Here is a 17905-nt window from a genome sequence, read left to right on the forward strand (position 1 = left end):
ATTGGCAACATTCACAGATATGATAGCAGTAATAAAATCTAGTAAATCTAAGCAGCTTCAGATGGATTCCGATGTCCTCTTCAGGAGACTCCTGGCTGTTTCAAAACAAAGGGACGTATCATTGGAGAATGTGATGCGTCATGAATTGGCTGCTGTCCCACCCTCTCTCTTCTATGACGATGGGGCGATGAGAAAAACCACAAAAGCAGACCTTGCAAAAAAACTGGAGTCGGTAGTAGAAGTGATGCAAGAGCTGTCTGACACCACAGAGAAATCTGCATACATCATTGATGGCATGGCTATGCTTCAAAGCCTCCATGATTCAGCCTTCCAGACCTTCAGTGAGCTAGCAGAATGCATCCTGAAGAAGATCTTGTCACTTCTAAATAGAAAACAAGAAATGCAATGTGTGGTCATGGTATTTGACAGGTATGACGGCCCACAGTCAATCAAAGACCTGGAGAGGCAAAGGAGAGGTGCAAGTGATGGAAGGCCTACACATGTTATCACTGGCAACACAAATGTCCCAAACTACAGGAAGTACTTGAGGAGTAGTGGAAACAAGACTGCACTGTGCATGTTTGTGAGCAACTACATTGTCACTGCAGCCCCACAGAGACTACACTCAGATGACTCCATCATCTTGGCAGGTGGATTTGATAAAGGGGAGGAGGTGAAGAGCATCTGCACAGCAGGAGTCAGCAGTTTGACATCACTGTACAGTGATCAGGAGGAGGCAGACACAAGGATGGTGCTCCATGCCATACATCTTGCAGAGTCATATTCCCGCATCATTGTGAGGTCTGATGACACAGATGTGGAAGTACTGCTCATATACTATGCAAGCAAAGAAATGTTTGGTTCATCTCTGGTGTACATGCATACAGGCCATGGAATGAGAGAGAGATATGTCCCCATCAACACCATATCTGAGAAGATTGGAAAAGACATGTCTAACTGTCTACCAGCATGTCATGCACTCACTGGCTGTGACACAACAAGTAGTTTGTACAGAATAGGAAAGACAACAGCATTCAACAAACTCAAGACCCATCTCAGCGAGCTCAAAGATCTGGCCCATTTTGGACTCTCTGCCAGCTTGGAAGAGTCTTTGCCAGTCGCAAGAGAATTTGCGCTTCTCCTATATGGAAAAAAGAAAATGGAAAATGGATTGATGTGCACAAACCTGGATGAACTGAGGTTCATAATTGCATCAACATCTGATACAGCCTCTGCAAATCTGCCGCCAACAGAGGATGCATTTCAGCAGCATGTGCAGAGAGCAATGTTCCAGACAGCGGTATGGTGTCACAGCCACATGCCCAAACCCCTGTTATGGAGTCCTATTGGCAAGGGGTGGATTATCAGAGATGGGGCCATTCAACCTGTCCTTTTTACAAAACCCCCAGCACCTACAGAAGTGAGAGACATCACTCATTTATATTGCAAAGATGCAAAGTGTGGAGAGAGTGGAAAGTGCCAGTGCCTCTCTGTTGGCCTTCCCTGTACAGAGTTCTGCACCTGCTGTGCAGAATGTCAAAATGTGTCCCCTAATGTTTGAGGACTGTATTTAATTGTACTTTGAATTAAGGTTCCAGTTTTAATAAAACCTGTACTATTTACACCTATGTTTTAGAGGCTTGTAATTTAGAACTAATAAACTTTATTTTATTGGGTTACTCTTATTCTGACTATTTTGTGATGTAGTTCAGCCACCTGGTATTTCCCTCTCCAAATATGATGACCATCAGAGTGAGCATTCTTAACTTATAGGCTATTATGCCACTTATCCCCCATTCGGAATTTGACTGTATCAGAGAAGAGGTAGGCCTATGTCTAAAGAAATCTCATTGGCAATAGAACTGTATGAGATATTTCCATACAACTACTGGTTATTGTTCAATAGCACCCTAGACAATTCAGTAATGATATATTTTTCAGGGATTTCTGTTTTTCTGATAAATGAGAGAAAAGTGATGGAGTCCTATGTTCCTGTCACCAAAAAGTACAATTTCCGTCTAAACTAAAGCTAAGTTTACAGGACTATAATTCAGTATTTATTTAGGTAAATAGTTGTCTGACTATTTGGTGATGTAGGACAACCACCTGGTTCATACCTCAGCAAATCTGAAGAGGAAAAGAGTGATCATTCTCAAGTTATGGGCTTTTTTGTCACCTTCCCCATATTCGGCCTGGTCTAATTTGGCTCTTTTTCAGGGATTGGGGTAGCTCTAAAGAACAACCAAAAAAACATCTTTTCCCCAAAAATAAAATTTTACAACAATCAATTTCATTAATGGGAGACCCTAAAGATAAGAAAAATCATTGTTGTAACTTGCTCTACCTCGGGTAGGGGTATCTCAAAAACTAAAGCCTTTTTTGAGGACTTGCTGCTAGACTATGAGCTCGGTTGTAACGTGAACCGTGGAATACGGGATATGTTAGATGCTTTACAGTAATTCCCCAAATGACCAGAAAAGGAAGCTAGATTTGTTGCTGGTCGCTTTTGACTAATTCAGTCGCCATGGGGCTCTGGAAAGTCGCCAGATATAGGGACAAAGTCGCCAAGTTAGCAACACTGGGAGTGCGTTCTTTAAACTTCTTTGGGTATGTTAATGAAAGGTGCTGATTGGCCGAAAAGGAGTTAGGTCAATCAGCCCTCGATTGCTCTTCCTTAAGGACCCGGATTATGGCCAGAGATATGTGCCACTAGAATCTGAATCTGAATTACTGACTTTGAATTTGAATTACTGACTTTGAATTTTAATTGCTCAATTTGAATATATTTTTTTTACTTTTAATCACATAATTTGAATTTGTATTGTTTAACTTGAATAACTGAATTGAAAAACTGAATAAAGTTAAACAATACAAATTCAAATTATGTGATTCAAATTCATTTTTTAAATGAAGTATTCAAATTGAGCCATTCAAATTCAAAAGTCAGTAATTCAAATTCAGTTTCTAGTGGCACAGATCTCTGCCCATAGAAGGGCCTCACGCAGACAGGTAAAGGCCTGGACCATTTTGCGCCAAGAGGGGTCTCACAGATCTTCCAATATTTTGGGAGAACTGTGTGGCACAAAGTTAATTCTCTCAATTGATGTAATCAACAAACTTAAATAAGTTATTCACTAATTAATTCGAAATAAAGGACATTACAAACAAAACAAAAGTTAAATTCCTGGATTTTCAACGGCCCCTCTCCCTGCTGGGGCCCTGGGTAGTCAGGTCCACCTTTCCCCCAGCTAGTACGCCCCTGGTGGGAGCACTTTGACTTGATAACTCCTAGCAAAGTCAAGTGCATGATCTGTGCTCAAGAGTTGTATAACGCCAACACGTCCTCGATGCTGACAACGCTTCCAACATGACTCTGTGTGCAAAGCTGCTGGGAGTACGCCATGTCCCATGTCCCTCTCACAGCCTCAACCTGGTCGTGAAGAAGGCCCCGGACCTCACACCTGAACTCAAGGACATACGCTTTTTTTGTTTTACGCTTGTTTTGCCTTCTTCAAGTCTAGTACCACAGTGAAGGAGAGACTGTCCATCTTTCAGGGCCAGTTGCGGGTCCCCAAGCACAAGTTGACCCAGGAGGTGGACACGAGATGGACCAGCACCTACCTGATGCTACAGAGGATGCAGGAGCAGCGCCTGTCGGTGGGAGCGGCCCTGGCCAGCCTGAGCACAGACATCCTGCATTGACCAGTGGTCATTTTGATATTATGGCTGAGTGCCTTGAGGTGTTAGCACCGTCGGGCAACATTAGAGCTACCTGAGGAGAAAAGGGATATATCAGCATGAAAGGTTATACCTTTATGTTACGGTCAGATAGGGAACGCTGAAATACTGGGCCACACACAAGACAATATATGTGAACTTGTACAAGCTGGCCACCAAATACCTCCATATGCCGGCAACCTCTGTCCCCTGCGAAAGGGTTTTCTCAAAAGCAGGGGACATTGTAAGCAAGAAGAGGAGCTGTCTCAGTCCCAGCACTGTGGAGCAAATTGTTTTCCTGAATAAAAATGTGTAGGCTAATCTGTCCCACACAACCATGTCCCACAGAACCATGTCCCACACAACCATGTCCCTCCCACACTTTGCCTGTTCATGTACACAAGCAATACATATTTTATTGTTCACATAAGCACGTCTGTCCAGTTCCCACAGTACAGCCTTGTTTTGCACTCTTTCCCTGTTTCACGAGCACGTCCCAACACCGTGGGCCATGTTATGCCATGTTGACCATCTATATCTGCCCCAATTGTCAAACAGCCATGTCCCACACATGCCTAAATGTCATTCAGATTTGTATCTTTACATATCAGAAATGGACACAACATTTGCATTTATTTATTTATTCATATATGTATTCATTATAGTCTACTAGACACACCAACATTTAAGACCACATATATGGCCACATACACATTGACACAGTTTATCACAGCACCTTTATTGAACAAGACATCGCAGATGACGGTGGGCTTATTGTATTTTGCCTCAAATTCCTGACTTGTGAATAAGTCGATACAGCCGCCAAACCATTAGTCTAGCAGCAAGTCCTCAAAAAAGACTTTAGTTTTCGAGATACCCCTACCCTAGGTAGAACAAATGACAACAATGATTTTTCTTATCTTTAGGGTCTCCCATTAATGAAATTGATTGTTGTCAAATTTTATTTTAGAATGATCAGAGATGGGGCCATTCAACCTGTCCTTTTTACAAAACCCCCAGCACCTACAGAAGTGAGAGACATCACTCACTTATATTGCAAAGATGCAAAGTGTGGAGAGAGTGGAAAGTGCCAGTGCCTCTCTGTTGGCCTTCCCTGTACATGCTGTGCAGAATGTCAAAATGTGTCCCCTAATGTTTGAGGACTTTATTTAATTGTACTTTGAATTAAGGTTCCAGTTTTAATAAAACCTGTACTATTTACACCTATGTTTTAGAGGCTTGCAATTTAGAACGAATACACTTTATTTTATTGGGTTACTCTTATTCTGACTATTTGGTGATGTAGTGCAGCCACCTGGTATTTCCCTCTCCAAATATGATGACCATCAGAGTGAGCATTCTTAACTTATAGGCTATTATGCCACTTATCCCCCATTCGGAATTTGACTGTATCAGAGAAGAGGTAAGCTTATGTCTAAAGAAATCTCATTTGCAATAGAACTGTATGAGATATTTCCATACAACTACTGGTTAGTGTTCAATAGCACCCTAGACAATTCAGTAATGATATATTTTTCAGGGATTTCTGTTTTTCTGATACATGAGAGAAAAGTGATGGAGTCCTATGTTCCTGTCACCAAAAAGTACAATTTCCGTCTAAACTAAAGCTAAGTTTACAGGACTATAATTCAGTATTTATTTAGGTAAATAGTTGTCTGACTATTTGGTGATGTAGGACAGCCACCTGGTTCATACCTCAGCAAATCTGAAGAGGAAAAGAGTTCATCATCCTTCTCAAGTTATGGGCTTTTTTGTCACCTTCCCCATATTCGGCCTGGTCTAATTTGGCTCTTTTTCAGGGATTGGGGTAGCTCTAAAGAACAACCAAAAAAAACATATTTTCCCCATTTGACAACAATCAATTTCATTAATGGGAGACCCTAAAGATAAGAAACATCATTGTTGTCATTTGTTCTTCTACCTAGGGTAGGGGTATCTCAAAATCTGAGGGCCCTTCCTGCTAGACTACATGACCTGACCAGCAGATGGCACTGTGGAGCTGCTGCATCGATAGATCGACACTTTTTCCGGCGTGTCAATGCGTCGAAAGCTTCGTTTCCCCTCATCACTAACGGCAGCTCGCATCCTTCGCGTTGCACTACTGCCATCTGCTGGATTCATTCCGTTCCTACATTGTCCATCTCATCCTGTAGTGTGACGTCACTACATCCGATTGGTGCATCAGTTTAAGCCTTCCGACCAGGAACACAAACCACACTGGCGCTCAGCGAAGCAGCATTCCTATCAGCTAATATTCAACACAGGTCTGTCTCTGTGCATGCACAACGTGTCGGATGGATCTGTGTATAGTTGATTTGATTAGCTCTGTCGGTGCGGTTCAACACCACTGCGTCTGTTAGTCTGCGAAGTTGCGAGCTTATTTGTTTATATCTCTGTGAAGGTAAACGGGCCAGGGGGATATTCCACCAACGTCGATAAAGGAGAAATCCAGGCTTATTTTGAGAAATCTCGCGAGAGTTATCAGAATAAGGCTGGGGTTTTTGGGTAACTCTCGCGAGATCTATCGACATAAACCTGGATTGTCCTTTTAGCGACGTTGATGGAATACACCCCCAGCTAGCTAGTTAGCCTGGGTAGCTGTCATTCACATGTTCCTGGTCGGTCTTTGACTTCCAGGGTAGTTCAGAGATATTGAGCGTCAAAGTTTTTACATTCCATTATGTTCTGTGAGATGGAACCTTTGTATTTTATTAATTACTAACTCAAAAATGTCAACATTTAAAAAATAACACCACAGGCATTAATAAACACATAATGGATCAGATTATGTAAAAAACTCAGTTTTGACAAAAATGGAGATAGAACCTTATAATTCTAACGTCACGAACTCTCCCTGCTGTGTGTTACCTGGGGGGTGTAGCAGCAGAGCCTCTTCAGAGAGGTTAGGTTCAGTAGCCATGTAGACACTAAAGGAGCTCATCAACTGTCCAGCCAAGTTTACTTGGTTATATTTCCCCCATAACACTATACAGCTGTGAATATATTGATATGTTTTGCATGATGTTTTCTGTGTATGTAAGTAAACATGTTATGTATTAATAGGACGTTTCCTTGTGTGTCCTGTGTGTAGCCCGCTATGTCATTCCATCAGGGTCGAGGAAGGATCCCTCCAGGTCAACACGGATCCTCCCAGTACCGCCCCGCCAACCTGAGACCCCCCCCTCCCCAGCAACCCATGCCCCCGTACCATTACGACCCCCAGGCCCCCCCGGGCTCTGCCTACAGTGGCCAAGGGAACAGCGGCTACATGCCCCCCCGTTCAGACTTCATGCCTTACCCCCCGCCCGTACCTTCCCAAGGTCCCCTCAGCCAGTGCCCCGTGCGTCCTCCTTTCTCCAGCCCCCCCGTCCGCCAGGGCTTCTCAGAACCACCCCCCAACTTCCCCCCTCCTCCTCTACCCAGCTCCTCTGGTGGCTCCATGCTAGGGTCCCCAGCATCAGCTCAGAACGCCTACCACTACATGATGCCCTCTGTCCCCCCTCCGCCCCTCCCTCACCCCCCCATGCCCCCAGCAATGCCACCCCAATCTATGAGCTACCACCCACCATACTCGATGACCTACCCCCACCCTCCCTTCCCTCCACCCAACTTTAGTGCTGGCTATGCCCAGGGCCCCAACTTCAAGCCAGACCATGGCTTCAGCAGGCATGCAGGACAGTACAAAGCTGAGAAGCCCATGGTAGACAGAAGGTCCCCAGAGAGAGGCCGTCGCCAGGACGACCACAGGCAGAAAAGCTATGGTTACAGCGGTCAAGGCGACAGGCAGAAGATGGACTTCCCAGCAGAGCGGAAGGACCGCGGCAGGAGCCCTGACAGGCACAGACCCGAGGCGGGGGGCCGGTACCGCTCGGAATATGAACGCGGCAGGACCCCCCCACCCCGACACAGGAGCAGGGAGCGCAGCAGGTAACCCGTGGCTCTGTAGGAGTCTGTATGTTCATGTGTGTTTACCACCTCAAATTAATTCATTTATGCCCAGCCAAATCCATGTTTGGGTTAGCTAGCTAACATTTTCAAAAAGTGCCTGTCGAGAGAGGACAGCTGCTTGTTTGCCGCTTCTCTGCCCGGAATGTAGATATACTTGCAGTATCCAGAGTAGATTGTCCTACAAAGACACCTAGACTTAGATTTAGTAATCTAATAATTAATTAGACCCCTATACTTTTTTTTTCCTACTCGATCTTTTCAGTTTGTAAAGAGTCTTTGAGTGTCTAGAAAAGCGCTATATAAGTCTAATTTATTATTATTATTATTATTATTATTTCAAATATCAGGTTTTGAATAGCTGATCTTGATTTGTTTGTGTATTGTCGATTTCAAGAGCTCTGCATGTCTGTGTTTACTTAGGGAGAGGCATCGTCATAGAGACAGTCGGCGATCCCAATCCCCTGACAGGCACAGGAAGAGACAGAGAAGGTAAGGTGTTTGCTCACATTGAGTACCGTAGCTTGTATATGGTTCTTGTGGATTGTCACATATACAGGCCTTCCAATGTTAAGTTGAACTCTGACCTCACTTTGTGACCTAAATCTTAGATTTTATGACCACACCACCAATGTGGATGAGTGCATGAGATCATCAGGTACTGTCTGTATTGTTGCTTTGCAATGTTGCCTCTGTGTGACTGTCTCTCTTCCCCTGGTGTGTGATCCGCTCCTTGAAGTCGGTCAGCAAGCCGAGAGAGGAAGCGAGGTCGTTGGGAGGAAGAGAGAGAGCGGAGGTCGGACTGTCCTGGGACGAGCAGGGAGCGCAGCTACACTTCCCTGAGGAGCAGAGACACAGACGAGGCCTCTGTGGACCGAGACCGGGACCGGGACAGGGAGAGGGACAGGGAGAGGGAGAGGGACAGGGAGAGGGACCGAGAGAGGGACAAGGACAAGGAGAAGGAGAAGGACAGAGGAGAGGAGGAGAAAGAGGAAGAAGAGCTTCTGAAACCTGCTTGGATCCGCTGCACCCACGCCGAGAACTACTACTCTAATGATCCCATGGACCAAGTGGTACGATTCTAGATATACACTACTATATACTTTATATATACTACTATATACTATGTGTGTGTGTGTGTGTGTGTGTGTGTGTGTGTGTGCGTGTGCGTGTGTGCGTGTGCGTGTGCGTGTGTGCCTGTGCGCATGTACTGTGTGTGTGTGTGTGTGTGTGTGTGTCATCATGCCCACACAGTTTGTGTGTGTGTGTGTGTGTGTGTGTGTGTGTGTGTGTGTGTGTGTGTGTGTGTGTGGATGTGAGTGGGAATGTGTGTGTGTGTATGTGTGTGTGTGTATGTGTATGTGTATGTGTGTATGTGTATGTGTATGTGTATGTGTATGTGTATGTGTATGTGTATGTGTATGTGTATGTATGTATGTGTGTGTGTGTGTGTGTGTGTGTGTGTGTGTGTGTGTGTGTGTGTGTGTGTGTCTGTGTGTGTCCTATGTGCGTATATGTAGATGTGCTACAGTTATACTTGATTTACATTATGATGAGATATTCATCATGTCTCAAAATCATATTGTATCTTATCTTACCTTACTTACCATCTTATCTTATCTTATCTTAGTACTACCTCTACTATACACATTTTTCAAAATATATCAATAATAATTCAACACATGAGTTCAGTCCATTCAAAGTGGAGGAGGGTTCAAGCTGTCAATCAGAGGGTGAGGGACCCAAGACACAGGAAGTCCATCTCCTCAGCCAGATCTGGAACCCCGGAAACGGCTTCCTGTTTCTGCCTTTTCCTTGGAGGCTCCACCTCCACCTCCTCCTCCTCTTCCTCCTCCATAAGTCTGGCCTTCCTCTTCAGCAATGCTACTGAACGAATGATGGCCTCTCTATCTCTCTGGTGGTCACTCAAAGCCCTGGACATCAGTCCCTTGTAGATGTGGACCAGACGACCCTTCTCCTGCTCAGACAGGTTGTGGTCGTGCATGGTCTGGTAGCAGTGGTGCTGGAGCACGGTCATGTTGTGTCTGAACCGCTGTTCCCAGTTCAGCCAGGTGCCCCCTGGGAGACCAGGGGCGGCTGCCTGCACAGGTGTGTGAGGCTGAGGAGAGGGAGGCTATAGAAGAAGTCATGATACATTTCTGAATACTTCTTGTTACAATGTAATTTCTTCACAAATTATGCAGTTTTACAAATACTTAGAGAGTTGTAGAGAGTTTTGGGCGATAGAGAGGTACTCACTGGAGATGTGAGCCGAGGCTTGGTTGCACACCTGCCTCCCTCCCCTGCAGCAGAGAGCACCTGGAGTGTGGCAGAACGGTCAACTTGTTGAATATGGACGCTCATTTTTGAAAAATTTGGAATTTTAGCTTGTAGAAATAAGTCACAGGTCTAGTCTTGGGGTTGATGCCACCAAAACTGAATTCTGACTTCTGAATTCAGCTGAAGTTGCTAGGATTGATTGTGACATCAACATATTCAAAAGTAATTGCATTTTTATAATTCTTAGTTTCTATGGCAATGAGTCAAATGTGTATATTTTCAAATCATATTTTGCACTCAGCAACCAAACATTCTAAATTCTGAGATTCTAAATGATTGTGATGGTATCAAATCTACAGTGTGTATGTGTGTATGTGTGTATGTCAGGGTATCCGCGGTGTCTTAAAAAGTATCAAAAGTTGATAAATCAATTTTGGGAAAATCAAGACCCTTAAGTATTAAAAAGTCTTATCACGATTTTATGAGGTCTTGAATTTTGTAGATATTTTTCTGAATTAGACTCTGTCCAAAGAGTTTGAGTCCTAAAAACGTTTTGTTTTATTAAAAAACAAAGATGAACCGGAAATTCTGTTGTATGATAGTGGTCTAGTCTATTGCAAACTAAAACTGTTAAGTTAAAGGTGTCACTGATGTAAACGGTTTCAGCTCGAAGTGGCGGTGAGGTCTGGAAAAATATTGACAAGGTCTTTAAAAAGTCTTAGAAAGGTATTGAAATTAACCTCCAGATTCCTGTATATACATACTACTATATACTATACACTGTTATCCTGGGTCTTTCTTTTTCTATTTTTTTTGCAAAATGTACATCTGAGTAATTTCTTCATAGTTGTCATAGATACTGTCTTCATTTCCAGAATTAACCAACATTGCTGGAGCTGTATTGTGAGAAAGCTCTGGTCTGCATTCATTCTTCACTGTCTCTGTTTGGTTTCCTAGGGTGACTCTACGGTGGTGGGGACCAGTAAGCTGAGAGGCCTCTACGAGCGCTTTGAGGAGGAGCTGGTGAAGAGACAGGAGCGTGCTCAGTCTGCCCGGCCCAAATGGGACCCGCCCAAGACCAAGCTGGACCAGGAGCCCTGTGATGTGCTGCTCCCAGAAAGTCACCCCAAAGGTATTTAACTCTGCTGTTTTACACATTTGTTGATGATGTTTTGTCATTTGTAACATGAATAACATCTTGTTTGATACCCCACAACTGGCACAGTGTGTCGAGACATGTGGTACATTAGCACCCAACTGTGTGTTGTTCAGTGACTTCAGACCGGTCTGTTTCTACTACAGGGTTTCAGACCGGTCTGTTTCTCCTACAGGGTTCGACAGTAACGCCGTTTTACTTGTCCGGAGCAAGTAAAACTTTCGCCGGGTTTGTTTGTTTGTTGCTGGGATCTAGCAGCGTCGTCGTGCTCGCACAAGTAAAACGGCGTTAATGTCGAGCCCTGTACTAGCACTGACAGGGTTTCAGACTGGTCTGTTTCTACTAGCACTGACAGGGGTTGTGGTTGTTGTGTTGTTGTTCCAGAGGACAGCAGCAGTGATTCAGACTGCGAGTCTGACGACGGGGACAGCACTTGCTCCAGTAGCGCTGACTCTGACGTGTTTGACGTCATCGCTGAGATCAAGCGGAAAAAGGCCCACCCAGACCGCCTGCACGAGGAGCTGTGGTACAACGACCCGGGCCAGGTCCGCGCCTCCTCTCTCCTCTCTCTGTCCTGGACTTGTTCTGAGTAGTGTCTCTCTAGCTAGTCTAGATGTCGATAGTTATGACTAGCGTGTTAAGCTGTTCTAGTTTCTGTGCCTTTTCACGAGCTGCACCCCACCTCTGGAACTCTCTCCCTCAACCACTCAAAGACTCACCCTCACTTCTCACTTTTAAATCCCACCTCAAAACCTACCTGTTCTCCCATGCGTACAACCTCCCCTACCCCTAACCATCTCCCCTAACCCTACCACCCCCCCCTCCCCGTTCGTTAACTCTGTGTTCTATGTGCTCATGTTATCTGTTGCTTGTTGTTTCTGTGTTTTCCGTTTCTCCCTTATTGTCAGCGTCTTTGAGCCTCGGAAAAGCGCTATATAAATACAATGAATTATTATTATTATTATTGATCAGCACGTGTTTGTCTCGTGTGCGCAGATGAACGACGGGCCGTTGTGTAAGTGCAGTGCCAAGTCTAGACGCACAGGGATTCGCCACAGCATCTACCCTGGAGAGGAGGTATTGTAGCAAACACACATACACAAATGCAGCAAAGACAGATACACAAATGCAGCAAACACACATACACAAATGCAGCAGACAGGTATCATTCACATTCCAGGACTGCAGGACTTTAATACAGTATGTCTAATAAAGCTCTGTCTCTGGTTTCCTCCTAGCCTGTAAAAAACTGTCGTCTAATGAACAACAACTCTGGGAAACTGTTCCACTACAGAGTCACTGTGTCCCCACCAACTAACTTCCTGGTACGTATACACATCTTCCTCTTGGACACTCTTGTTTTCTGTTCATGGGTTAATTACTAAGACCAGGGGCCTCACTTGTAAAACAGTGCAGAGGATTGACATGAAAAGGCTGCGTACGGACGGAACACAGAAAGTGCTTCCGGACAAAACTATTCTGATTTATAACACAGAGCGTACGCACGTCAGACGCCGGTTTCCCTCTATGAATCACATCAGCTCTGAGCGATCGTCTTGTCCCAGTCTTTTAACGCCCTTAGTTGCCTATTAATGGTCAGTGAAACCACAATAATTAATATTCATCCATACTGACTGCATGACAGCAATCCTGAAAGAAAGTAAAAAAACTAAATCACCCAGTGAAATTCTGCACAAGTTCTGCGCAACGAACATGTGATAACAAACTATATGAAAAAACTGTCCTGGACAAGGCTAATAAGATCATCGCAGACCCCCAACATCTGCTCTCCACAGAATACGAAGTTCTCCCCCTAGGTAGAAGGCTTCGCATGCCAAGATGTAATTATAAGCTCTTAAAACTATAATTTGTCCCATTCTCCATTAAACTAATCAATTCGCTCAAGCAGAAACGATGATTAGGACATGATCACCAGCGCCTGCACTTTATCTTAGACACCACTTGAAGGGCCATGTGCAATATTCGAAAACACCACTTGAAGGGTTATGTGCAATATATATTTATACCAAATGATGCCATTTCCAGGTGGAAACTGCTGGCAATGTCACTCAATGTTTGTTGCTGTCCTGTTGTTTACTTTGTCTACTGTATGTTGTATGTATCGTCTCTGTTGCACTTGAAGCATGAAAGTACCATGCCCAAGACAAATTTCCCCTCGGGGACAATAAAGTATAATCAATCAATCAATCAATCAATCAATATGAACATGTCATATGAACATGTCATAACAATATATGAACACGTCATAACAATATATGAAACTCATATCTGCCTGACTGAGGCATCGAAAACAGCATCAGTTTAAATATTATTTTCACCTTATTATTTATGAGTACATTTCATAACATGCAGGTATTGTTTAATAATCACAGAACCAATTAAATATGATTCCCGATTAAACATACAACATACAACATATTTGATGGGGTCTTTTGCAAGAACAGATATCTCTGTTTGGATTTGTTCTCCTAAATCCAGTTTGTGTGCATTCCAGGGAACTCTTCATATAATACGTGAGATCATATTTGATTTATTTTACACAATGGTATCAATTTCAAAGCGTTTCTCGAGCCATTGGAGTCACAGTTCCTCCAGGTTCTGTGCGTACGCGTCAGAGGGTCCTCCAGGTTCTGTGCGTACGCGTCAGAGGGTCCTCCAGGTTCTGTGCGTACGCGTCAGAGGGTCCTCCAGGTTCTGTGCGTACGCGTCAGAGGGTCCTCCAGGTTCTGTGCGTACGCGTCAGAGGGTCTTTAGGGATTTTTTTTTTTAAATCCCAGAGTTTGCTTAGAAAGTTAAAGTGGTGTACGCCTTGTTTTGTGCATACGCAACGTTTATAAATGAGGCCCCTGGAATTTCTGATCACATGATACTCTAGGCTTTAAGGCCCTACATATTATACATCATATAATATATATGTTACGTATAGGGGTGGGCATCGACGATCGATAATTGATCGATAAGGATCTTGGTCGATCACAAAATAAAACATTTGGTCGATCACAAAAAAAAAAAAAATTTTTTTTTTTTTTTTGGTGATCGACCAAATGTTTTATTTTGTGATCGACCAAGATCCTTATCGATCAATTATCGATCAATTATCGATCGTCGATGCCCACCCCTAGTTACGTACATGTGGGAATATGGTACATGTGGGAAAATTAGGGTTAGGTGCTAGGGTTAGGGTTAGGTGCTAGGGTGCTAGGGTTAGGGTTAGGAGTAGGGTTAGGGTTAGGGTTAGGTGCTAGGGTTAGGGTTAGGGTTAGACATGCCAGTATGTACCAAGTCGAAGTTTTATGCTGCCATGTCCCCGGAAATGCCGACATAAACCGTTTTCCCACATTAAAAAAATAAAAAGGTAACACATATATAACTATCTAATGAGTGTCTTCTCTTGGCAGACGGACCGGCCCACGGTGATTGAGTATGATGACCATGAGTACCTGTTTGAAGGCTTCTCCCTGTTCTCCCACACGCCCCTCACCAATGTAAGTGTGGCCTTGCTCTGTCTCAGTTCTCTCGGACTGGGCCTGTGGACTGGGCCATTTACAGCACACTGCTCTCTCTCTCTCTCTCTCTCTCTCCTCCATCATGTCCTCCATGGGGAGAGCCCACCGTCCGCTCTCAGCCCTGCGCGTTCTGTTTCCCCTCTTCAGGCAGGTGTATAAAGACCCCGTTAATAATTCACACTACTATTTTGGCTTTAAACCAGCCAAAAACTTGACTTCAAATCTGCCTTTCGTGTCGGACGGCTCCTTTGTTGCTGAGACAAAGTTCTGGCCTGCGATGCTCTGACCTTCGTCCTGAAGTGCTCTCCTTACCTTTGAAGACCTATCAGTACCTGTCACACATAACAGAGGGTGAGCGTTGAGAGACCCCTCCGTGTATAGCGTCTCCCTATGCAACCTCTCAGCCTCCACCCTGCAGAGGAGGGAGGGAGAGGGGAGAGGGAGGAGGGAGGAGGGAGAGGGAGGAGGGAGTGGGAGGAGGGAGGGGGAGAGGGAGGAGGAGGAGGAAGAGGGAGAGGGAGGGGGAGGAGGGAGGGAGAGGAGGGAGCGAGAGGGAGGGGGAGGAAGAGGGAGGAGGGAGAGGGAGGAGGGAGGGGGAGGAGGGAGGGGGAGGGGGGAGGATGGAGAGGGAGGAGGGATAGGGAGGAGGAGGAGGAGGAGGAGGAGGAGGGGGGAGGTGGGAGATGGAGAGGGAGGATGGAGAGGGAGAGGGAGGAGGGAGAGGGAGGAGGAAGAGGGAGAGGGAGGATGGAGAGGGAGAGGGAGGATGGAGAGGGAGAGGGAGGAGGGAGAGGGAGGAGGGAGAGGGAGGAGGGAGAAGGGAGAGGGAGGAGGGAGAGGGAGGATGGAGAGGGAGAGGGAGGAGGGAGAGGGAGGAGGGAGAGGGAGGAGGGAGAAGGGAGAGGGAGGAGGGAGAGGAAGGATAGAGGGAGGGGGAGGAGGGAGAGGGAGGAGGGAGGGGGAGGAAGGGAAATCAATTGGAAGCAAAGCCTGACAGAATCAAGGAGGGGTGTGTGCGTGCGTGTGCGTGCGTGCGCGCGTGTGCGTGTAATGCACATATTTGGTCAGTATTCCACAATTTAAAAATAATTCAAGCAAGGATTAGTCCAGATTACCGGCAAATAATTGATCCGACCCCTGGTAAAGAGCCTTTTCTCAGTGTCTATGTAGGGCTGGGGGATTACGGCCCAGAGCGGGGGGGATATTAGCCCCTGCTAGTTAACCGGTGGGGTGGGCATCCGTGTATGCGGGAGGGACACAGGTTAATCTCTTAAAATGGACTCCTGCGCTCAGACAACAAAGAGCATGAAACTGTGAGATTAGACACAGGAGAGCGGGCTTATCTATTTAGAGAGATTGAAGTCACTTAATGTTCAAAAGCCCTGTGTAAAGAGATCTGTGTGTGCGTGTGTGTGTGTGTGTGCGTGTGTGTGTGTGTGTGTGTGTGTGTGTGTGCGCGCGCGTGCGCGTGTTGGGTGCACGTGTCTGCGTGTTTGTCTGCGCGCGTGTGCAGTTTTATAGAGGTGAGGTTTTAATGAGTTTCCTTGAGAAGCTGGAACCTCTGTGCCTATCGCCATGGTAATGAGTGGACCTCTCCTCTCTTCTCCTCTCCCTCCCTCTCTTTCATCATCACAGATCCCATTGTGCCGAGTGATTCGTTTCAACATAGATTATACCATTCACTTTATTGAGGAGATGACACCAGAGGTCAGTAAAGCTCTACTCTCTCTCTCTCTTTCTCTCTTTTCTCTCTCTCTTCTCTCTCTCTCTCTCCTCTCTCTCTCTTCTCTCTCTCTCTCTTCTCTCTCTCTCTCTCTCTCTCTCTCTCTCTCTCTCTCTCTCTCTCTCTCTCTCTCTCTTCTCTCTCTCTTCTCTCTCTCTCTCTTCTCTCTCTCTCTCTTTCTCTCTTTTCTCTCTCTTCTCTCTCTCTTCTCTCTCTCTCTCTCTCTCTCTCTCTCTCTCTTCTCTCTCTTCTCTCTCTCCTTTCTTTTGTCTTTTGTTTTCATCCCAGACGCCTGTCTCTGAAGACATCCAATCCCCATGTGACCTATGTGCTACAATAATGGCCAGTTAAAGATGCATATAGGAATGTAGATTTTAGAACCCTTTTTAAATACCTTCTTCTTCTTCTTCTAACCCACATACACTGAATGTGCTGATAAGCATGCTTTCCAGCTAAAATGATGAATCTTTCATTAATGTATTCATCTCGTCTGTTATAATGTGGTGGTGGTGTTTTGATGCCACTTGTGTGTATGTTTGCAGCTGTATTAACCCTGTGTTTCCCTGTGTGGATATCAGAACTACTGTGTGAAGGGACTGGAACTGTTTGGCTCCTACCTGTTCCACGATGTCCTGGAGCTGTATGACTGGAACCTGACAGGTGAGGAACCTCACGCACCATCTCGTCTGCCCACTTTGATACAGATATGACCTCACACACCATCTCGTCTGCCCACTTTGATACAGATATGACCTCACACACCATCTCGTCTGCCCACTTTGATACAGATATGACCTCACGCACCATCTCGTCTGCCCACTTTGATACAGATATGACCTCACACACCATCTTGTCTGCCCACTTTGATACAGATATGACCTCACACACCATCTTGTCTGCCCTCTTTGATACAGATATGACCTCACACACCATCTTGTCTGCCCACTTTGATACAGATATGACCTCACACACCATCTTGTCTGCCCACTTTGATACAGATATTAGTGAATTCACACTCAAACAGTCATGGAAGTGAGAATACAAAGACGTCCAGGACCACGCTTTGGTTACACTCTTTGGGCACTCTCTTTTGATTGGGTCTTTGATTTGATTGGCCAGCTGCAATTAGTCCAAATTAGTCCGAAAGAGAGAGTTTTTTTTTAACCAAAACAAGCAGAAGAGCTCATATAACTCCTATTTTAGAGACTCTACACTGGCTTCCTGTTAAGTTCCGAATAGATTTCAAGATCCTTCTGCTTGTTTATAAAGCTCTCACTGGCACAGCACCAGAATATGTTCAGACCTTCTGCTAGCATATCAGCCCAATAGAACTCTCAGGTCTTCTGACGCTGGTTTTCTCTGTGTACCACATGTACAAAAGAAGAGATTTGGTGAGGCTGCATTCTCATTTTAGGCACCCAAGTTGTGGAATGCACTGCCAGTTTACATTAGGGATGCCCCCTATTTATGTCTATTTATGTCTCATTCTTGTTTTTATTATTATTTTAGGACAGTGTTGATTGTTAGCACCTAGGG

The 17905-nt window shown here is 45.1% G+C and overlaps 2 protein-coding genes across 2 annotated transcripts in view; both read left to right on the forward strand.

Annotated features, from left to right (window-relative positions):
- LOC308174240 (uncharacterized protein) overlaps window positions 1-3702 on the forward strand; it is a gene marked incomplete at both ends in the record, with an annotated part of 63885 nt that extends 60183 nt beyond the window's left edge. The window contains one exon of the mRNA XM_080549321.1: window positions 3517-3702. Within this exon, the coding sequence (XP_080405447.1) occupies window positions 3517-3702 (186 nt within the window). The remainder of the gene's footprint in view (window positions 1-3516) is intronic.
- A 3133-nt stretch (window positions 3703-6835) lies between these two features.
- Window positions 6836-17905, forward strand: part of drosha (drosha ribonuclease III) — a gene marked incomplete at its 5' end in the record, with an annotated part of 108881 nt that continues 97811 nt past the window's right edge. The window contains 10 exon segments of the mRNA XM_080549273.1: window positions 6836-7665; window positions 8107-8175; window positions 8423-8756; window positions 10921-11061; window positions 11506-11664; window positions 12116-12196; window positions 12358-12444; window positions 14539-14625; window positions 16282-16353; window positions 16948-17029. Of these exon segments, the coding sequence (XP_080405399.1) occupies window positions 6836-7665; window positions 8107-8175; window positions 8423-8756; window positions 10921-11061; window positions 11506-11664; window positions 12116-12196; window positions 12358-12444; window positions 14539-14625; window positions 16282-16353; window positions 16948-17029 (1942 nt within the window).

The sequence above is a fragment of the Nansenia antarctica genome (assembly GCF_963989245.1).
Source record: "Nansenia antarctica genome assembly, chromosome: 19".
Classification (NCBI taxonomy): Eukaryota; Metazoa; Chordata; class Actinopteri; order Argentiniformes; family Microstomatidae; genus Nansenia; species Nansenia antarctica.